Here is a 23,481-nt window from a genome sequence, read left to right on the forward strand (position 1 = left end):
AGGAAGGGGGGAAAATTGTTCCTGAACAAAGATATACTTTCAAAAAGAGGGGTATTTCTATATATTTTGTAATATTCCTACAGCACAGTCATTTTGACCCTTATTGTTAAAACAGTGACCCCCAGAGCCTAATAGTACAAACTCCCTTTTCTGTAATAAACTTGACTCATATTTAATAATAGAAGCAACATTTTTTTTGAGAAAGTATCAACTATTACAAGTATCCTAAAAAGCAACACAGCGGTCCTCATCAGTTATTTTCCTAAAGAGGTCACAATCCTAACAAATTCACATTAGATAATATTCAAAAACAAAAACATTAATCTTAATTGGGGAGAAATCTGCACCTGGACAAGTTTTCTTGCTTTATGTAAACTGTATTGTCTCTCGCTTAGATTTCCGACTCACTTTTTAATATGCAAACGCTTTTCATAGCTAAGACACAAAAAGGCTGATCAGGAAGCATTCTGATTTAAATTGCCATTTTTAATATCGGTTGTTTTAAGATTGTCTTAAAGCTTGTCCTAGTGTTTAGAAAATTTTAACTCACATCAGTTTAGCCTCCCCAAACACACCGGACACAAATTCTCCTTTGATTGAATTACTCAGCTAAGAGGTAAAGTTTCTTCAACTGTGAATCGCTAATTGTCAAATCCATACCAACTGGTATCAAGGAGTCCACTTTTTGTCTAAGACACAAAAGAAATAAGGTAATCACGGTCACGGGTCTAAGGTGGTTAGCCACCTGCTAAAATGCAGACTACCTGGTCCCATCTCCAGTCAGACTGAATCGCTGAGAGGTGGGGCTCAGGTCTGCATTCTGAACACGCTCCCCAGAAATTCTGAACCATGGTCCCGCAACCAACCAAACCACCTAATCTGTGAAAGCTAAATTAGCTTCGTTTTTTACAAAACGTCTTGGTAAAGGCTCATTCGGGCCAAAGGGGAAATTCGAAAACATTCCGATGATCGCTACAATCTACACCTCCCAGCGAATGGAGGGGTGAGCACACTCTAGGCTCCCCGATCGTTTCCGCAAACGTGAACAGGCCCTTTCTTCTGAGGATGAAGAACTTGGGGATAGGGGCCCTGAGACAGGACCGACTTACTCAACCCTAACTGTGCAAAGAACCGTGCTCTCTGACCCTTCCACAGCCTTTCCCAGGGTCACTCGCGGTGCTTCCAGCCCAGTCTTTCGTTCAGTCTCCACCCTGCCAGCGCTGGACCACGAGACGACGGGAGACTGTCACAAACGCGGCGACCGGAGGCCGCGCGTGCGCAGCCAGCCGCTGAGCTCGTGGCGAAGTCCGTTTCCTGACTTTTAGAGGAAGTGGCGTTGCGTCACTTCCGGCCTCCCTCTAGCTGCCATCTTGCGTCCCCGCGTGTGTGCGCCTTATCTCAGCTGGTCTGCCCGAGACCCCCCTGAGCGCCAACCCTAGTCCCCCGCGCGGCCCCATTTCCGCTCCAACAAGGTACAAAAAGGCTTTGGACGCCGGCGTGGGAGGAGGACGGGAACGGGGGCGGGAAGTGCCCGGAAGGAGCGAGACAGGGAGGGACAGGGCTGAGGAGAGGAAGGCGATGCGACGGACAGGCGCACCCACTCAGGCTGACTCTCGGGGTCGAGGTCGGGCCAGGGGCGGCTGCCCTGGGGGCGAGGCGACGCCGTCTCTTCCTCCACCTCGCGGCGGAACCCGAGGACAGGAGCCTCAGGTACCGCGAGGCTTGCGGAAAGTGGCCGGGCCGGGCAGGCCCTGGCTAGGCCGAGGCAAGGCCAGGCCGGGGCCGGGGGGTGGGAGGCGCTGACCAGCTGTGGGTTAGAGCCCTTTTTCTGGGCCTTTAAAGAGCGGGGGAGGGGTAGGAAAGCGGGTGCTCTTTGGGCTCCCTCAGAACTGAAGTTCGGGAGCTTGGCGGGGTGGATTCGGGATCCAGGCTTCGGCCTGTGTAGGACGTTTATTCCGCTGGTGTCTTGGGAAATAACGAGCGTGGAATGCTAGAGTGAACTAGATCTTTCCTCGCTGAGGGTTTCCTGTTTTTCTAGATGAAAGAAACTATCATGAACCAGGAGAAACTCGCCAAACTGCAGGCACAAGTGCGCATTGGTGGGAAAGTAAGTTTTACTAGCGTTGGGGGTTTTGGGTTTGGGGTTTTTTTTTTTTTTTGAAGTTTTATGGTTTAGGTTTTTTTCTCCTTTGTATTTTTAATAGAATTGGCTTGTCACTTTGTCTCTAGAGGGCATTTCACAGAGCTTGCAAATCGTTATGAAGGGAGTGGCAAGGGATTAAATTAGGTGTACAGTGTAGTGTATCAGTGAGACGTGTAGGTTGTAAATTAGAAGAAAAAAATGCAAGCGAAGAGACAAAGAGAGCACTTAAACTGCAAACTGCTTTTATGTAGATGTTTTCAGTGTTACAGTATTTTAAGTAGAACAGAAGTGTTTCCTAATTTAATTAGAAAGAAAATGTCATTTTGGTTAGATCATCACGTGACCCTTAATACCCTTGACTTGTCTTGTCATTGGCTTTATAATCTAAGTTGTATACAATCAGTGCTTGATTTTTATTTTATTTATTTTTTTAATAACTAAGCTAACTGGATCCAAGTTTAAACTATCTTTTCAACTTTAGTTTATGGTTGTGGATAATTGTGGTACTTAATAGTTGGAAGTTCATGCCTCTTGTAAGTTAGAAGTTCATGCCTCCTGTAAATTAAGACCTTTTGTAATCCTTTCTTCGCTAAATACAACCCAGGGTAGTTGTGTATTTTCTAGGATGTTTGAAGATGTCATTCTTATAGGTACATTTTTTTAAATTTAAGAGCAATGACTGTGGATTTGGAAATATTACCTAAGCAGATACCATTCCATTTTTGCTTTGTAATTACACTGAAACTGAGGGAATGAGAGTGATTGACGGGTGGGTTTTTAAATGATCGTTTTTTGTTTAATTGATCTTTCCTGGTGGCTGTTGGTCCCCTTCAAGGGGATTCTTTTTTGAACTTGGTAAGTTTTAGTTTCTCTAATTAAGTTAGATGTGCACTGTAGCAGAGGTCTACCTAGTTGTATTTTATCTTGTGTTAGCACATTCCTAGTATTTAACAAGGTGTGGTAGCGTGTTGAAACAGAGCGTGTCTTTACTTGGTAAAACTTGTAAAGCTTCCATGCTTCAAGTTTATTATCTATTAGTTTTTCTCACTTCAAGCATTTACCTTCAAGTACAGTCTACTGCAAAATAGCCAAAACTTGCACTTAGACTTAAGTAATAAGATGTATATGTGTTAGTTACTGGATTTTGCCAGAAGTGAAAGTATCCTGATTCCCCCCATGCCCCCAGGCTGGTTTTCAAGATCTACACCTACCCATTAACAGCAGTAGGTGTTTCTTGTCCTTTTTAGCAATTGTTATAAGCTAGGTGTGGCCTTCAGGTGCCAGGAAAACTCATATTCCTTGTGGGTCAGTGTTTGGGTGCTCTTATATTGGTATTTTTAACTATCATTCCTTTCAGTGCAGGTTTCAGAAGGAGTCATTTGAATAATGTGCTTGTGTGCCTTCTTTTTGTTGTTACGCTGATCATTAGTCTTTAACTTGTGAGTGACATCATTCTAGGGTAAAGGAAAGTCAAGGTTTTCTAGGATTCTTAAGGCTGATGAAGGATTAAACTTTGTTTAGTTAATGTAGGAACTATTTCTGTCATTGTAATACGGAAACATTTTCTTCACGTTTTAAGAAACCTACTTACTGTGGAATGTGAAATTAGATGAGTTAGTGTTGCCTTAGAGAAATCTGAAAGCGTTAGGTACTTTTTAGGTAAATGCTATGAAAGCCCTTTATTTCAGTAAAAATTGAGTGTAAAGTGTATGAAACCTGTAGAATGTGGGCTGGTTTTGTTTTTAGAATCTTATAGTAGTTCTTTGGAATGTGTTTTAGAGAGGATTCTTTGGAAACCCGGTATCTACATCGCTTCAAGATGATCTTTATTAAAGGTTTTTGGGGGTGTTTGGTAACCAGTATTTTTTGTAGCTATTGATATTTTTTTCAGTTAAACTATGATTTGTTTAAGCCTTTACTATTGCTGGATCCTGAGAGTATAAAATTTAATAAGTTTAAAGTCCTTAGAGGGGGACTTTAATGCTAGTAGGGGAGACAGGCATCTTAAAAAAAAAACAAAACAAAACAAAAACCCCTTTTCACAGTGTAATATACATAGTGGAACAGAAGCATTTTCAAAATACAGAGATGGGAATGATTTGGTTTGGGGGTGTTAATGGCAGTTTAGGGAAGGCACAGAAGAGATGATGGCTTTAGCAGGATTTTAAAAGGATGAATAGGAATTGGTGTGGAGGTTGGGGGAAGGTGAAGTCAGTGGGTGATAGCCTTTCCATGAAGAGCCTTATGTGCTGCATGAATGGATTAGTCTGTATGAGAGAGTCCATGAGAGTGTCATTAAAGAGTTTTGAGAAGAGGGAGTTTGGAGATTTGGCATATATGTACAAGAGACAAGTTTTCCTGAAGCCTGTATTCTGTTCATTCATTAAGACGTGTGCTTTCAATGAATCAGATACCGTACTCAATACTAGGTCTGTAGCAATAAACAGAATCGAAGCCCTCGAGGACCTTACGTTCTAGTGAGGAAAGACAATAAAATATATTTCTTACAAGTGTTATGAAGAAAAATAAACCTGGATAGATAGAAAATGAATGTGGGAATTACTAGTTTTCATTGGGTAGTTGGGGAAGGCCACTCCAATATGGTGACATAAGAACGGAGATCTGTAGTGAGGTAGGGAGCCATGCAGATGTTAGGGGAAGAAGGGAGCAGTATATGCGAAGGCTCCTGTTTGGCCATTTTTTTTTTTTTTAAGAAGATGTTGGGGGTAGGATTTTATTAATTAATTTATTTATTTTTGCTGTGTTGGGTCTTCGTTTCTGTGCAAGGGCTTTCTCTAGTTGCGGCAAGCGGGGGCCACTCACTATGGCTGCCTCTCTTGTTGCGGAGCACAGGCTCCAAACATGCAGGCTCAGTAGTTGTGGCTTACGGGCCTAGTTGCTCTGCGGCATGTGGGATCCTCCCAGACCAGGGCTCGAACCCGTGTCCCCTGCATTAGCAGGCAGACTCTCAACTGCTGCGCCACCAGGGAAGCCCCTCTGTTTGGCCTTTTTAAGGAACAGCAAAGAGGTTTATTTGTCTGAAGATGAGTTTACATGTGTGATAGAAGGTGGAGTGTCAAGAGTGGCATAGAGGGGCAGGGCAGATAGTGTAGGGACCTGCTAGGTAAGATAGATTTTACTTCAGATTTTACTATTGGATGCTGTAGAAGTCTATATATAGACATATTTGTGTCTTATAGTATCTTGTCTGTGAATATTAATGGATGTTGATTTTTCTTTAATATCGAAACAGAAAAGGTTAATGGTTCTGGATATGGAGTTTCTAAATGAGGCTTAATTTAGGTTGGCACATGCTCACGTATAGAGCAGATAACATAAAAAGTAGAACTCTGAAAACATCATTTCTTTATATCTGACAAAACTAGAAGCTTAGAAGTTATGAAGGATTTTATTTATTTATTTATTTATTTATTTATTTATTTATTTATTTATTTATTGTGGTATGCGGGCCTCTCACTGCTGTGGCCTCTCCCGTTGCGGAGCACAGGCTCCGGACGCGCAGGCTCAGCGGCCATGGCTCAGGGGCCTAGCCGCTCCACGGCATGTGAGATCTTCCCGGACTCGGCACGAACCCGTGTCCCCTGCATCGGCAGGCAGACCCTCAACCACTGCGCCACCAGGGAAGCCCTATGAAGGATTTTTAGACAATTCCTTTCATTGTCTTCTTTTGGCTTCCATCGGTGCCTTAATATGCCTACTCACTGCATAAAAGTTTGTGGTTATGGTAATTTTCTTACACAGATTGAGAGGTCAGAAAGGAATTAGAAACTGTCCAATTGAAAATGACTCTTGTGGTATAAACATATGCTGTGTTCTTTCCTTTTCTCCCCACTTTAGGGAACTGCTCGCAGAAAGAAGAAGGTGGTTCATAGAACAGCCACAGCAGACGACAAAAAACTTCAGTTCTCTCTAAAGAAGTTAGGGGTAAACAATATCTCTGGTATTGAAGAGGTAAGTGTCAGATTTTATTTCTTTACAAAAATAAGATTTGATTGAAAACTTTAATGTTTGTGCGTTAAATGATTTTTTTGACTACTGCCAACAGAGAATTTCATCTCTCTCTAAAATATGTTTCTATTCTAGTATCAGGGAGATTGCTAAGTGTAAAAGGGATTAGATTGCACTTTCCATTTCAGGCAGAATTTTGCTTGTGCATTATGGTGACATACTAGGTTACTTAGCCAGACTTCAGCTTTTGCTTAATACAGTGTTTGGTTTTAAAGGGATTTTGGTGAGTGTTGCTAATTTAACAATTTTTTTTTTCTTTTTAGGTGAATATGTTCACAAACCAAGGAACAGTGATCCACTTTAACAACCCTAAAGTTCAGGCATCTCTGGCAGCAAACACTTTCACCATTACAGGCCATGCTGAGACAAAGCAGCTGACAGAAATGCTCCCCAGCATCTTAAACCAGCTTGGCGCAGACAGTCTGACCAGTTTAAGGAGACTGGCTGAAGCTCTGCCCAAACAATGTGAGTTTCCTAGTAGCAGTTTTGCCCAGGGTTACTGAGTTGTCAGTAGATTTCTAAGATTTAGGGTGCACGGTGGATATGAATATTTTTAAATTTGGAAATGCAGACTTTCCTCTAAGAAACATCAATTTTTATACTGATTTTAAGCAGGTGTTTTTAGTGTGTTGTAATATGCTTTGATCATTATACTTGGTTAAGTGAAATGTTTGCTTTCTACTAGCTTTCTGTTTTGGATCAGAGACTAAAAATTGTACCTTTTATTAGCTGGAAATGATGAAAATGTTAATTTGCGCCTTTTTTTTTAAAATAACTGACAGTTAATTGAAATATATTTAAATACATTACAAATTATTAAACTTCTTCAGTTGTACAAATTCAGCTGGTATTACCAATAGTCTTTAAGAATTGGCCTCCTGCTATTCTGGTGTTTTTAATTATACTGTAATAAGGATTTTGTTCGGGGCATAAAATTGTGTGGTTGAATAGGTGTATATCAGGGTATAGCTACTTTATGCTGAAGCTCTCTGATTAAAATTTTGAGGAATGGAAATGTAGAAGTGAGACAGGTTTATTATATGGTCTGCTGTTTAGTCATCCATGTTTTTCTTGAGGTTTGCTCCATCTGCTTTAATCAATTTGTGTGTGTTGCTGTTTTTTGTTAGTTTGTTTGTTTTGTCATGCCGAAAGGCCTAAGAGGTTCTAGAAAGTCTTAGGCTTTCAGAGGTAGGCTTTTGAAGGATTCCACTGAAAATTGTACAGTGCTAGTACTGTGAGGTCTCAGCTGTCAAGTGTAGTTCACTTTCTTGTGTAATAAAAGGAAAGTGGAGGCTTACCAGTCAAAGGTACTTTTAATTTTTTGATTATTTTATTTTCACTTCAGTAAAGGTTTTTTGGTATGTGGGTTTACCTGTACCATGTTGTAGGTGAGAGGGATTGAAAGGAGAATGGGTTTGGAATTTGGTGTGTTGCCTGGTACTAGTATTCTAGCTCATTTGTAGACGTCAGACTATCATGCTATTGCTAGTACTGTAAAAGAAATTCCAAATGTCACCATAAGCATAAGTTGTAACAACACTTGACCATTCACCTGTTGTTCTTTTGGTTAGTGTTCATTGAACATTTACATTTCCTTTCACAGCTGTGGATGGAAAAGCACCACTTGCTACTGGAGAGGATGATGATGATGAAGTTCCAGGTAGGAACTTTCACTTGTGGTTAAACTAGAGAATCTTAGCAAGGGAGAATGAAGAATCTTTGTACTATAGGAAAGATTACCTTAGGCCAGGGGCTGGGGAGGTATGTGAAATAGGGTAAAGTGGGGCAAAGGGAGAATGAGAAAAATAATGCAGTGTTAGTCACCTGGGATTTAGGTTTGTAGGCTTGGTTTTTCTCTGTTTGGGATCCCAAGAAGGTATCTAACCTTAAATATTGTGTAAATAGATACGTGTATAGTAACCTAAATATAATAGGTACTTGCAGATCACAAATGACCCTCGTTTCCTACTTTGAGATCCATGAATGTATGAGAAGGCATGGAGAAGTTGTAGAAATATCTTCTATATAATCATTCTGAAATCAGCAGAAAAACTTCTTTGGCAATCATGAGGCATTTTTCTGTTACTGGATAATTTATTTTGTTGTAAAACAGATATTGGGCAGTAGACTCCCTAGACTCAGAAATATTTCCACATTGCATAGACAGGTATCCTCAGGAATCCAGGAAAACTTCAAATTGTGTGTCATGGTATTCTTTGATTCTGTCCCCCATATAACTAATATTACTTAACTGTAATTCTTGGAATGGGGCAGGAATGGGTGGGACATATACATATTCTTTAAGCATTATATTTATGTCATTGGCAAGTTAATAATTTTCCTCTTTCCCTTGTATTAATTATATGCCAAAATATACACTTCAAAATATGCCAAATGAGTAGTGGTCTCATTAGAAATAAAAACAGGTGTCTAAATGTATATCCTAATTTAACTGTAGGATATATTTTGAGAGTATTTCCCTATCTTCTTTTTAAGACCTGATGATTATTTTTATGGACTTGGCTTTTTTTTCTGAGTTTTTACTTTTTTTTTTTTTTTCCTTTTCCTAGATCTTGTGGAGAATTTTGATGAGGCTTCCAAAAATGAAGCAAACTGAATTGAGTCAACTTCTGAAGAAGATAAATCTTGAAGAAGTTACTGGGAGCTGCTATTTTATATTATGACTGCTTTTTAAATTTTGTTTATGGATCTGATAAAATCTAGATCTCTAATATTTTTAAGCCAAGCCCCTGGACACTGCAGCTCTTTTCAGTTTTTGCTTATATACAATTCATTCTTTGCAGCTAATTAAGCTGAGGAAGCCTGGGAATAAAGTTTGAAACAAAGATTAATAAAGTTCTTTGCTTAGTATACGGTTTTATATTTTATTTCATTGATACTGATTTGTACACAGAAAGCAAAATTGTTTATAGAAAGCTAATCATGGCATGTAATATGACTGGTAATCATGGATGGAATCTGATTAAAGATTTAAAATGACAGTATAAGTATCAAAGGTGGTTTAAAGTTCTTATGTCTGAAAACTTCTTTCTCCAGCAGGCCTCAGAGCTTCCATAGTTTGTGATGAGTGTAATTATGAGACTAGTATATTCCTTCGTGGGTAAGCAAGGAGTTTTTTTCTCTTAATATTGTCTATATTGTAAACATACACTGAGTGCCGTTTATGTATTATAGCACTTAATTTTCTCTCATTTAATTCTCAATCTATGAAGTAGGGACTAGTAACTCCATTTTGTAGATATAACCGAGGTTACATCAAAAAAGTTAAAGTAGTTATTAATCTCTTAACTCCATTCTGTGTAGTGTATTCTCTAAGATACCTGAAAAAATGTAGTGTTTGTGTTAGGAATGTCACCTTATCTTCCTTAAGTGATAACACTTTAAATGAATAGGACTACTTTTTTCTTTAAAATTGTTTTTGTTACTTTTTAAGTTAACAGTAATATTGACATGAGTGTATACAGTTGTAAGAATTTTAACACGTAATATGACTGCCACCAGAGTCAGAATACTGAACAGTTCCATTACCCCAGAAAATTTCCTCAATGTAGGGCTACTTTTAAAAAATTGTATTAGCAATCACAATGCCTTAGTTTCTGCTTGCAATAATAAGAATTCATTTAAGTTTTCATACTAATTGGAGAGTACCTTTTGAAGGTACTATACAGCTATATCTAAAAGTCAACTGTTAACTCAAAAATGAGATGCTGTGCAAAAAATATTTGCACATCTTAACATTGTATTATTTTCTTCGAAGGATGTATATCAGTTCTGTTAAGGTATACTGCTATAGTAAGCAGGACTAAAGTCTCAGTGGTTTACAAAATTAGGAAACAAGTACATGTCTCCAGACTACTGTGGGTTAGGTTGGGCTGTGCTACATACTCACTCCAGGTCCCAGACTGATGGAGCAACCACTATTTGGGACACTCAGTTTCCTGGCAGAGTGAGAAGATGGTGGGTCACCTGCTGGCTCTTAAAGTGATACAAGTATCACTTCTTGTATGTAACTGGCCAAGGCAAGTGGAGTGGCTTACCTGGAGGGCAGGGGGTTTGGAAGGCTTGGAGTAGGGCCTGAGGATTTGCATATCTGATAAGCTCCCAGGTGATGCTAGTGCATTTCCACTGGTGATGCTTCCTTTGAGCAGCACAATTAGAGATGTTCTCAACTCATCCCAACAGATTGCAGTGACAGAGGCTGACTTGAGCATGTGAAGATGGCCGCTGTCTGAATATCCTTATAGTTATTTGCCTTAGATCTGTATAGGAAAGGGACTAAATAGAGAAGTGCAATAGATTTCTAGGCTGCTGGCTAAGGTTAGTCCTGTTTTGCCTGTGCTTAGAGACTTTTTTTTTCTCCCAACAACCTCTAAAAATATTTCTTTGGTCCATTATTTAAAGGATCTGGTGGTGTGTGTTGGTGGCAATAGACTGGTAAGAAAGGTTTTTCCTGTAACATTTTCAGTATCAAGATAGGCAGGGTTATGCTACAGTTAGAAATGACTAGAAACTTTAGTTGCTACAGAGATTTGTTCGTCAGGCTTGATGTTTGTGGTTTGCCTGTGGCTGGGCTCCACTTTACTTCAAGGACAGCCTCTAATCAGAACATTTCCAGTCTCAGGACAAGGAAAAGAGATGGCAAACAGTCAGCTGGCTCTTCAGACTTACGTTGGGAAGTGATACACATCATTAAATTTCGGCAGCCAGAGCAAGTCACATACGTAGTCAAGTCTGATGGCCATGAGGATTGGGGAAGTATAATCCTCCTCCGGAGCAACATAGCAGATTTTTTTTAAAACAATAATATAATCTACCATATCCTTATAATATTTCTTAAATTGCCCACAATTCCTGTGTTTATTAAGCACTGTATAACTCATTTTATATCATCTTACTGATTGTCATAACAATCTCCCCCAAAGAGCCACATTATGCGGATAAGGAAACCCTTAAAACATACCCCTTAAGTGGTAGAGCGAGATTCAAACCCAGGTCTGCTGTTTTGATCTCAGTACCTACTGGAAAGAATTTCAGGTCCTGGCAGGCTGGAGGGGCAGATGATTCTAGTCTGGTTGATCTTTTGGCTGTTGTCCCAATTTGCTGGCTGTTGTCCACTGCTTTTAAGAGTAGCCCCCAACTTACTTTCAGCTGGATCTGAACCAGGGTTACCCTAATGAAGAGATGGACATCGATTATGAACTGAGGATTCTAAGGATTAATACTCTTTATTTGTTGAACTAATCCACCTGGAGTACACTTGTGTCATCCCCATTATAACCCTGTGTTGTAAGGGCAGAAAGCTACATTCTAAAATTTGGAAACTAGTTTAAAAAAAAATGGGTCAGAGGTCACTGACAGGTCTGAATTCTACCAATCATTTTTTTCTCTATTCCATAACACTGGATTTGTGCTTTGGTAGCTCTCCCTACCCCACCCCACCCCTTTAAGATACATATGTTGTTGGGAGAGAAATCTTAAGGGGACTAATAACAGTTTTTAGCCTTTCCAAAACAATAGTTAGAAAAGTCTTCTATTCACATAAGTTTTCATGACTCCAATCAGCACAGTCTTAACTGCCATCTTTGCAGTGAGTTCTGGGAATGCAGGCACAGTCGGCAAAGAAAACAGTATCACATCTGTAGCCTGAACACTTAGGGCACTGTGAAACTAGACAATTTTATTTATTTTTAAAACCATAACTGTTAAAATGTCAAGGTGAACTGGAAAAGATACTATTGGAAAAAAATAGCCATTTGGATTTTTAAAATAGGGAAGACTGTCCAAGAGGAATATTGCAGATGTTTATTAAAGATTCTACATATTTGGGTGAAAGAATTTGTACTCTGAAAAACCAAGAAGAGTACTGTCTCTCTCCATCAGCCTGAGAATAAACATACTGACACACTACATAAACAAGGAAAGGTCCGTATGAGTTTATACGTTCAATAAGCAAGGAAGAGAATCAGTATTTGGTAATTGGCAGCTAGCAAGAAAGATCTGTTTATACTTCTAGTCTTTTCTTGTCAACACATTGTTAGATAACATGCAACTCGTAGGAAGCATTTCTATTTCTACCTTCCATGAGGACTAGACAAAAGGCAGGATATGATCTATTTAGTGTACTTTATTTCCTATGGGTCATTTACATTGTTGATTGGGGCCATGCGGTATTGGAATCGTATCTACCACCATGGTTTTAGAATAATCCAGTTTACCAGACTGTAAAGTGATCGGGGTGCTGCACAGTGTTAAACCACCGTAGAGAACACTGTGAAAGGCAGAGAGGAGAGTGGAGGAGAAAGGGCAAAAGGTTAAATAACAACAACAAAAAGTCTTTGAAAGTCAAAGCATTCAACAGACTTTTTTTTGATCTTCACTAAAATTTCCAAAGAAATCAAACAATTTTGGTAACAGACAAAAATTGTTCGTCAAGGTTAATCTTTGTTAATCTTTGCAAATCTGGCTTTATTTGCTTCTTAGCTAGAGAACTCACCTACTTTAAATATGCAAAAATATGGAAGTGATAGAATTGCTTAACTGTGAATGAAAATATCCTTAGGAAGGTTTCTAAGCATGAGTTAATTTATGTGGCTGAAATGTAAGGGTAGCAACTCCAAGAACCCATTAAAACATTAATTACATATTTTCATCTTTACCTGATTCATCTGAACAATCCCCGCAGTCGTTTCTTGTGTCACACACCTTGTCCACGTATGTCCAAGTCTTCTGGTTGGGACACTTGAATATCAAGTTTTGTGAGAGGCTGCTGGGCATTTGGCCTGTATAGACAACGGCATTATTTCTCATAGAAACATTCGTTCATTGATAATGTTTTAATTATAATTCTGAATTTTAGATATTAGTTGCTGGTGACTGCTTTTTAATTTGGATTGTTTGTCCACCTCAGCACAATATGTAGCAGACTCATCTTCACCATGACTGCAGTCCAGCCTGCCGTTACAGAGCAGGGAGGGTGGCAAGCAAGTAGAGCGGTCCTCACACAAGAAGCCCAGTCGCTGTGAAGCTGTTTTAAACAGTCGATATGACAAATTGGAAGATTTATCAGACAAATACTGGATGTTGACCTATGCACCTGTGACCATGAACATCAAGCTCTAATAATAGAATAACCTGCTTTTAATAATCCACTTTCTTCTTCCCCCTTTTGCTTCTTTCTATTGTTCTTTTTCCCATGATTTCCTCTCCTCCCTTTCTTTCTTTTTCTCCCCTGTGCTCCCAAACTCTCTAGGCCGACTTAGCTTGCATTTCTTGCAATGCCAGTGGCCTTTGGGTAAACAAGTATGTACTCACTCCTGCCTGAGAAGGAAGGTGACCAGGAGGGGGCAACAAGCCTGGTATCTGCTTTGAGCTTCTCCACACATTGGTTCTGTGTATCTGTGATTTTCTCTCTGTGCTTTTCTTAGCTAGAAATGAGAGCAAAGATAAATTGCTACACCAACCTCAAGGGGACACTGTGGGCTAAATTGAAACATGTTTAAATGCAATGAATCTACTAAAAAATGTGTGGGAGTTTACCAGAATAATGTGATGATATTTTTAAAGACATGTAAGTACTGTAAAATTTTGATGGAAGTTAAGAGGTAAATAGCAGATTGGTAACACATATCTCAAATATTTACACGTATTTACACCTGAAATAACGTATCGCCAGAAAATTCTGGTTTGGTGTGTGTAGTGGTAAACAGGAAATATTTTAAATACCTGGGTTAGAGTTGGTGAGGGCTTGGGGAAGGTGCGTTTTGTATCTTGAAAGTTTTATAGTTGGAATAAAGGTGCGTTTTGCATCTTAAAGTTTTATAGTTGGAATAAAGTTAAAAGTTTATATAGTTTTACAGGTAACACTACTGTGTGTATCCCTTAATCCATGAGGTTTATATACTTTTATAGGTAACACTACTGTGTGTATCCCTTAATCCATGAGGTGCTTGGACTGTGATTGTGGCTGGTTTCACTCAAATTGCTAACAGTATTTATTACCCCACTCAACCTCATTTAACACTGAACGATATGCTCTCCTGTATTGTTCACCACTGTATCTCTGGTCTCCCTAAATATGGCAGAAACTCCTTGCAGATAGAAACCATATCCTGTGTAAGCTTCAGAGTTGGGTAGACCTGGAATGGAACCCCTGGATTGTCGATTTTCCAGCTGTATGATCCTGGGCAAGTCACCTAACTTCCCTGAGTCTCTGTTCTTAATGGTTATGACAACCACTGCCTCTCAAGGTTGTTGAAAAGAATGGAGTAAAGATGAGATGTGTTAGGTGTCCAGAGCAATGGTTGGCACATAGCACGTGCCAACCATCAATTATCAGTGGACTCACTCCATATCACTCATATCAGGAGACTCACTCATTTTGGAAATACATGGTGGATAAATATACTCTTGCTGGTTGAGTGGATTATTGACAGATCCATCACCTAGGGAAGAGACATACTTGCAGGTTTTACAGGTATCCCAAAGGTGATCCCAAGACTGATCACAGCAGCCATCACTCTGAGCACAAGAAAAGCCATGCAGGAAATCCAGAGACACTGCCTCGTGGGAGGCCAGCATTGCTCTATCACAACAAAACACACAGACACAGAGGAGAACAAGTCATCTTGGGGCAGAGGCTCGGGCTGGGGGTATGATGTAAATTAGCCAGCTGTTGTCCATGTTTATCTCGGTGTGAAAGGCAGGAGACAACATTCAGGACTTTAAATGTGTGCTTTGAGTTGTAGTGGTGCTTTTCCTGTCTAGTATCTAATTCAGTTTCTGAGCAACAGGCCTTTTGATGAATGGGTGTTGGTCCGTAGGTTGTAAATGGAGCTTTAAAATGAAGGAACAGGGCCAGTGAGATGGAGTGACTTCTGAGGTTTATGCTGAGATAAGGGGAACTGTCTCACCTCACACTCAGGTCTCCTGGTTCCCTATCCAGGGCTGTGGCTACTATGCCAGTGTTTCCCAAAACCTGGCTTTCAGGCTACCTACCTGAGAATCACGGAAGGAAATGCAGATTCCTGGGCTCCCCCCAGACATACAGAATCTCTAGGGGGTGGGGCGGGGGGAGTCTGAATATTTTTTGAGCACCTCAGGTCACTCTTAGACACACCACAGCTTGGGAATACAGCCCTGTGCCAAAGATGAAATGCAGACTTTGGTCTTGGGTTCCGAGCATTCCAAAGGACATTGCTTGCTGGTTCTGGAGTGAGCAGTCCTGGAAGAACAGGAGCGGCAGCTGCCTGACTGGTTTTACTGGCACACCACGAAGAGAAACACTGCTCAGACTACTCTTGATCTTTCCTTAGAGTTCAGCAGCACTGCCTTTTGCAAACAGTGAGACTCACCCTTGATATTTCTGCAGTGACCCATTGGCCGTATCTCTGAGCCTTCTTCTGGGGCCTGAGTCTGCAGTCAAACCCCTTTGTGTGTAAACAGTACATTGTAATAGAAGAGAGACAGGATGGCATCTTTTCATGGGAACCAGTCCTAGACTCCAAGGCTTTTTTTGTCCCTCTGACAAGTATAAACATCATCTCCAACACCTAATAGTGCTTCAGAGTCAACAGCCCTGTCACGTAGCTGTGAACATTCACATTACTGGTGAAGAAACACAGGCTTAAAGAATCTTAGGGTCACAGCCAGTAAGTGGTAGAAGCAAGTGCTGGGACGCAATCAGACACGCCAAGGCTTTTTGCCACTTCACAGAGCTCCACTGAAGATCCTCCCTCAGCTGGGTCACAAACACCAGGAAGCTCTTGCCCCTGAAACCAAAGTCTTCTGCTCCTGTGGGGTCAGTGTTACTTTGTCCTTCCCACAGCAGCTACAGCCTTTTAAAATGCTCTCACTCTTTGAAAATCCCCCTCTGGGACTCTGTCCTCTGCCTATAATTGGGTATATAGAAGAAAGCTTTACGTAAAAAGATTTTTTATGTAGTCAAATTTGTAATAGGAGATGCTAAATGCTAAACAATGCTAAAACACTTTCAATATTGAAACATCCATTTACTGGACTTCCTTGGTGGTCCAGTGGTTAAGTCTCTGTAAGTCTACTGCAGGGGGCACAGGTTCGATTCCTGGTCTGGGAATCAAGATCCCACATGCAGCGCGGCCAACAAAAACAACAACAAATCTGTTTACTAAAAGTGATCAAATAAGCTACTCACTTTTATATGTGATTGGTTCTCAACTGTGCAAAACAGTCATATAGAAACACTAAGCATTAAAACAAAGGCCAGGAGAGCTACCAGTGGCTGTCTCTGGATTGTGGTTCATTTGTTCATCATTCATTCCTTCAGCAAATACTTATGGAACATCTGTGTTGGGCAGTGTGCTAAGCTCCATAGATACAATGGTGAACAAGACAGATGGATATTGTCTGCCCTCGGTGAGCTGACGGTCTAGAGTACTATGTGATTTTTAGCAGAGAGGGTTTGTGTCAGAATCACAAGGGGGTGCTTTTTAAAAATTCATATATCGTTGGTTGTTTGGGCTTAGGCAACCCAACACTGGAGCCTACCTGGGTTCTTTGGTGGGGCTAATAACAGACTCTGGAAGGGCTCATGCCAAGGAGTACTTCCCAGAACTTCTGCTGCCAGTGTCCTTGTCCCCGTGGTGAGCCACAGCCAACCCCCGCCTCTGCAGGAGACCCTCCAACACTAGCAGTTCTCTGAAATATGTGCTGAATACCATTTTGCAAATGAAGAACTGATATGGAAGAAGCTGTCTAAAATTCTTTTTAGAGCTGAAAGCACTTCAGAGATCTCCTGCCCAAGTGGTTTTCAAACTTCTTGTCATGCAATCCCTTTCCTCAAAAGATACAAACCCAAAAAGACTATAAAAGAGAAGCAAGAAGAACTACAATCCTGCAGCCTGTGGAACAAAAACCACATTCACAGAAAGATAGACAAGATGAAAAGGCAGAGGGCTGTACCAGATGAAGGAACAAGATAAAACCCCAGGAAAACAACTAAATGAAGTGGAGATAGACAACCTTCCAGAAAAAGAATTCAGAATAATGATAGTGAAGATGATCCAGGACCTCGGAAAAAGAATGGAGGCAAAGATCGAGAAGATGCAAGAAATGTTTAACAAAGACGTAGAAGAATTAAAGAACAAACAAACAGAGATGAACAATACAATAACTGAAATGAGAACTACACTAGAAGGAATCAATAGCAGAATAACTGAGGCAGAAGAACAGATACGTGACCTGGAAGACAGAATCATGGAAATCACTGCTGCGGAACAGAATAAAGAAAAAAGAATGGAAAAAAATGAAGACAGCCTAAGAGACCTCTGGGACAACGTTAAACGCAACATTTGCATGATAGGGGTCCCAGAAGAAGAGAGAGAGAAAGGACCAGAGAAAGTATTTGAAGAGATTATAGTTGAAAACTTCCCTAATATGGGAAAGGAAGTAGCCACACAAGTCCAGGAAGCGCAGTGAGTCCCAAACAGGATAAACCCAAGGAGAAACACGCCAAGACACATAGTAATCAAATTGGCAAAAATTAAACACAAAGAAAAATTATTGAAAGCAGCAAGGGAAAAATGACAAATAACATACAAGGGAACTCCCAAAAGGTTAACAGCTGATTTCTCAGCAGAAACTCTACAAGCCAAAAGGGAGTGGCATGATATACTTAAAGTGATGAAAGGGAAGAACCTACAACCAAAATTACTCTACCCAGCAAGGATCTCATACAGATTCAATGGAGAAATCAGAAGCTTTACAGACAAGCAAAAGCTAAGAGAATTCAGCACCACCAAACCACCTCTACAACAAATGCCAAAGGAAATTCTCCAAGTAGGAAACACAAGAGAAGAAAAGGACCTACAAAAACAAACCCAAAACAATTAAGAAAATGGTCATAGGAACATACATATCGATAATTACCTTAAACGTGAATGGATTAAATGCTCCAACCAAAAGACACAGCCTTGCTGAATGGATACAAAAACAAGACCCATATATATGCTGTCTACAAGAGACCCACTTCAGACCTAGGGACACATACAGACACATACATATGAAAGTGAGAGGATGGAAAAAGATATTCCATGCAAATGGAAATCAAAAGAAAGCTGGAGTAGCAATACTCATATCAGATAAAACAGACTTTAAAATAAAGAATGTTACAAGAGACAAGGAAGGACACTACATGATGATCAAGGGATCAATCCAAGAAGAAGATATAACAATTATATATGCACCCAACATAGGAGCACCTCAATACATAAGGCAACTGCTAACAGCTATAAAAGAGGAAATCGATGGTAACACAATAATAATGGGGGACTTTAACACCTCACTTACACCAATGGGCAGATCATCCAAAATAAAAATAAATAAGGAAACAGTAGCTTTAAATGACACAATAGACCAGATAGATTTACTTGATATTTATAGGACATTCCATCCAAAAACAGCAGGTTACACTTTCTTCTCAGGTGCGCACGAAACATTCCCCAGGTCACAAATCAAGCTTCAGTAAATTTCGGAAAATTGAAATCATATCAAGCATCTTTTCTGACCACAATGCTATGAGATTAGAAATGAATTACAGGGAAAGCAACGTAAGAAACACAAACACATGGAAGCTAAACAATACGTTACTCAATAAGCAAGAGATCACTGAAAAAATCAAAGAGGAAATCAAAAAATACCTAGACACAAATGACAATGAAAACACGACGGTCCAAAACCTATGGGATGCAGTAAAACCAGTTCTAAGAGGGAAGTTTATAGCTATACAAGCCTACCTCAAGACACAAGAAAAATCTCAAACAATCTAACCTTACACCTAAACTAGAGAAAGAAGAACAAACAAAATCTGAAGTTAGCAGAAGGAAAGAAATCATAAAGATCAGAGCAGAAATAAATGAAATAGAAACAAAGTAAACAATAGCAAAGATCAATAAAACTAAAAGTTGGTTCTTTGAGAGGATAAACAAAATTGATAAACCATCAGCCAGACTCATCAAGAAAAAGAGGGAGAGGACTCAAATCAATAAAATTAGAAATGAAAAAGGAGAAGTTACAACAGACACCGCAGGAATACAAAGCATCCTAAGGGACTACTACAAGCAACTCTAAGCCAATCAAATGGACAACCTGGAAGAAATGGACAAATTCTTAGAAAGGTATAACCTTCCAAGACTGAACCAGGAAGAAATAGAAAATATGAACAGACCAATCACAAGTAATGAAATTGAAACTGTGATTAAAAATCTTCCAACAAACAAAAGTCCAAGACCAGATGGCTTCACAGGTGAATTCTATCAAACATTTAGAGAAGAGCTAACACCCATCCTTCTCAAAATCTTCCAAAAAATTGCAGAGGAAGGAACACTCCCAAACACATGCTATGAGGCCACCATCACCCTGATATCCAAACCAGACAAAGATACTACAAAAAAAGAAAATTACAGACCAATATCACTGATGAATATAGATTCAAAAGTCCTCGACAAAATATTAGCAAACAGAATCCAACAACACATTAAAAGGATCATACACCATGATCAAATGGGATTTATCCCAGGGATGCAAGGATTCTTCAATATATGCAAATCAAGCAATGTGATACACCATATTAACAAATTGAAGAATAAAAACCATATGATCATCTCAATAGATGCAGAGAACGCTTTTGACAAAATTCAACACCCATTTATGATAAAAACTCTCCAGAAAGTGGGCGTAGAGGGAACTTACCTCAACAAAATAAAGGCCATATATGACAAACCCACAGCAAACATCATTCTCAATGGTGAAAAACTGAAAACATTTCCTCTAAGATCAGGAACAAGACAAGGATGTCCACTCTCACCACTGTTATTCAACATAGTTTTGGAAGCCCTAGCCACAGCAGTCAGAGAAGAAAAAGAAATAAAAGGAATACCAACTGGAAAAGAAGAAGTAAAACTGTCACTGTTTGCAGATGACATGATACTATACATAGAGAATCCTAAAAACGCCACCAGAAAACTACTAGAGCGAATCAATGAATTTGGTAAAGTTGCAGGATACAAAATTAATGCACAGAAATCTTTTGCATTCCTATACACTAATGATGAAAAATCTGAAAGCGAAATTAAGGAAACACTCCCATTTACCATTGCAACAAAAAGAATAAAATACCTAGGAGTAAACCTATCTAGGGAGACAAAAGACCTGTATGCAGAAAACTAGAAGACACAGATGAAAGAAATTAAATGATACCAACAGAAGGAGACATATACCATGTTCTTAGATTGGAAGAATCAATATTGTGAAAATGACTATACTACCCAAAGCAATCTACAGATTCAATGCAATCCCTATCAAATTACCAATGGCATTTTTTACGAAACTAGAGCAAAAAATCTTAAAATCTGTATGGAGACACAAAAGACCCCGAATAGCCAAAGCAGTCTTGAGGGAAAAAAACGGAGCTGGAGGAATCAGACTCCCTGACTTCAGACTATACTACAAAGCTACAGTAATCAAGACAATATGGTAGTGGCACAAAAACAGAGACACACATCAATGGAACAGGATAGAAAGCCCAGAGATAAACCCATGGACCTATGGTCAACTATGACAAAGGAGGCGAGGATATACAATGGAGAAAAGATAGTCTCTTCAAAAAGTGGTGTTGGGAAAATTGGACAGCTACATATAAAAGAATGAAATTAGAACACTCCCGAACACCATACACAAAAATAAACTCAAAATGGATTCGAGACCTAAATGTAAGACTGGACACTATCAAACTCTTAGAGGAAAACATAGGAAGAACACTCTTTGACATAAATCACAGCAAGATATTTTTTTGATCCACCTCCTAGAGTAATGGAAATAAAAACAAAAATAAATGAATGGGACCTAATGAAACTTCAAAGCTTTTGCACAGAAAAGGAAACCATAAACAAGACGAAAAGACAACCCTCAAAATGGGAGAAAATATTTGCAAACGAATCAACGGACAAAAGGTTAATCTCTAAAATATATAAAGAGCTCATGCAGCTCAATATTAAAGAAACAACTCAATCCAAAAATGGGCAGAAGACCTAAATAGACATTTCTCCAAAGAAGACATACAGATGGCCAAGAAGCACATGAAAAGCTGCTCAACATCACTAATTATTAGAGAAATGCAAATCAAAACTACAATGAGGTATCACCTCACACCGGTTAGACTGGGCATCATCAGAAAATCTACAAACAACCAATGCTGGAGAGGGTGTGGAGAAAAGGGAACCCTCCTGCACTGTTGGTGGGAATGTAAATTGATACAGCCACTATGGAGAACAGTATGGAGGTTCCTTAAAAAACTAAAAATAGAATTACCATATGATCCAGCAATCCCACTACTGGGCATATACCTGGAGAAAACCATAATTCAAAAAGACACATGCACCCCAATATTCATTGCAGCACTATTTACTATAGCCTGGTCATGGAAGCAACCTAAATACCCATTGACAGACAAATGGATAAAGAAGATGTGGTACATATATACAATGGAATATTACTCAGCCGTAAAAAGGAACGAAGTTGGGTCGTTTGTTGAGACGTGGATGGATGTAGAGACTGTCATACAGAGTGAAGTAAGTCAGAAAGAGAAAAACAAATATCGTATATTAACGCATGTATGTGGAACCTAGAAAAATGGTACAGATGAACCGGTTTGCAGGGCAGAAATTGAGACACAGATGTAGAGAACAAACGTATGGACACCAAGGGGGGAAAGTGGCGGGGGGGCGGGGGTGGTGTGATGAATTGGGAGATTGGGATTGACATGTATACACTGATGTGTATAAAATGGATGACTAATAAGAACCTGCTGTATAAAAAAAGAAAATTAAAAAATTAAAAAATAATCATATATCACAAGCTTCACTGCTGAAGATGGTGGTTTACTAAGTCTGGGATGGGGTTAGAGCATAATATACTTTTTTAAAAAGCTCCCTTAGTGATTCTGAAACCCAGCCAGGATGATAAATACTCTTCTAGAATAGAGGTCTCCAACCTTTTATCATCGTATATCCCTTCAGGAACAAAACAAATAAATCAAATAAAATTAGCACTTCCCTACAATATATAAATATTTATGTATATAAACAACAAGGTTCTACTGTATAGCACAGAGAACTATATTCAATATCCTATGATAAACTGTAATGGAAAAGAATATATAAAAAAAGAATATATATATATATATATAACTGAATCACTTTGCTGTATAGCAGAAACTAACATTGTAAGTCAAGTATACTTCAATAAAATTATTAAGAAAACAAAGTAATATTCTCAAAAAATTATGTATAAATTCTGTGCCTGCGCTAGTCCACTATTACATCATGTATATTGTAAAATATTGTCCAAGACTGAAACTTTAGAAGAATGAAATTAAATATACTATATGAAAATAAAAGTTCTAATATTTTCTTCCCTGAACCCACTGGAGCCTCTTGTGAGTCCTGTGTGGTTCATTTGGAAATGACTTCCTTAGTCTAAAGAATAATGGGGCTGTGAGTGGCAAACAAAAAAGCTGCTTTTAAGAACTCATTGCTTATTTAGTGCCACGCCTCAAGGGTGTCCAAAAGGCTAATGCAAGTACTTATCATTAAAATAGAATTAGACATTCAAATAGACCTCAAACATTAAAATGGAATTAGAACAACAGAGCATATCTTTTTACCTCAGGGGCTAATGTGTAATTGGAAATCATTTCATTGCAGGTCAACAAACATGAGGAAACTTTATAGGGTCTCTGGGCCCTAAAATCATCTTAACTAAGCCCTAACAAGAAAGAAAGTGTGCAGACTGAGAAATGAACAGAGGAGCTTGCACAAGGCCTAGGGCCTGAAGCCTGCAGTGAACCAGGGCCAGCCTGGAGCTGTGGGATCCTGAGTAGGGGCTGGAGCTGGACTGTTGAGCTGAGGTGCCCAGAGGGCAATAAGGCTTGGGCTTGGACGGTACTTCCTGACTTGCTGCGGAGACCCCATCCGATGCAAGGCCAATTTTCATACTGAAGAGGGCAGCAGAGAGCAAGGAATGGGCCCTCACTCTTAAATGCTTTCAGAAAGCTGACCAATAACCACCACCCTTACTTGCTCAGGAGAGGCCTGGACAGGAAGGACCAGAAAGGCCAGGAGGTATTCACATCTGTCCCCTGCTACTCAGGAATAAGTGGCCAGGGCATTTCAAAGCATATAGAAGTCAACTTCTAGCCACTTGCCCCTGCCATTGTGATTGTTTTCCATTTGTAAGCAGGATGGGGGTTGTTTAAGCAC

General features: G+C 39.5%; 1 protein-coding gene across 3 annotated transcripts; it reads left to right on the forward strand.

Annotated features, from left to right (window-relative positions):
* The first annotated feature begins 1,315 nt into the window (after nucleotides 1-1,315).
* BTF3 (basic transcription factor 3) lies at nucleotides 1,316-14,053 on the forward strand. Of its 3 annotated transcripts, XM_060143113.1 has the most exons (7): nucleotides 1,480-1,710; nucleotides 2,039-2,107; nucleotides 6,002-6,115; nucleotides 6,436-6,637; nucleotides 7,776-7,832; nucleotides 9,230-9,293; nucleotides 13,101-14,053. In XM_060143113.1, the coding sequence occupies exons 1-7, from the start codon at nucleotides 1,579-1,581 to the stop codon at nucleotides 13,213-13,215; spliced, it is 753 nt and encodes a 250-aa protein (XP_059999096.1). In that variant the 5' UTR covers nucleotides 1,480-1,578; the 3' UTR covers nucleotides 13,216-14,053. The 3 variants fall into 3 exon arrangements, with proteins under 3 accessions (XP_059999095.1, XP_059999096.1, XP_059999094.1); XM_060143112.1 differs by lacking the exons at nucleotides 1,480-1,710; nucleotides 9,230-9,293; nucleotides 13,101-14,053 and adding exons at nucleotides 1,316-1,472; nucleotides 8,743-9,043; XM_060143111.1 differs by lacking the exons at nucleotides 9,230-9,293; nucleotides 13,101-14,053 and adding an exon at nucleotides 8,743-9,043 and having other exon boundaries at nucleotides 1,490-1,710.
* Nucleotides 14,054-23,481: the final 9,428 nt, after the last annotated feature.

The sequence above is a fragment of the Lagenorhynchus albirostris genome, chromosome 3 (genome assembly GCF_949774975.1).
Source record: "Lagenorhynchus albirostris chromosome 3, mLagAlb1.1, whole genome shotgun sequence".
NCBI lineage: Eukaryota > Metazoa > Chordata > Mammalia > Artiodactyla > Delphinidae > Lagenorhynchus > Lagenorhynchus albirostris.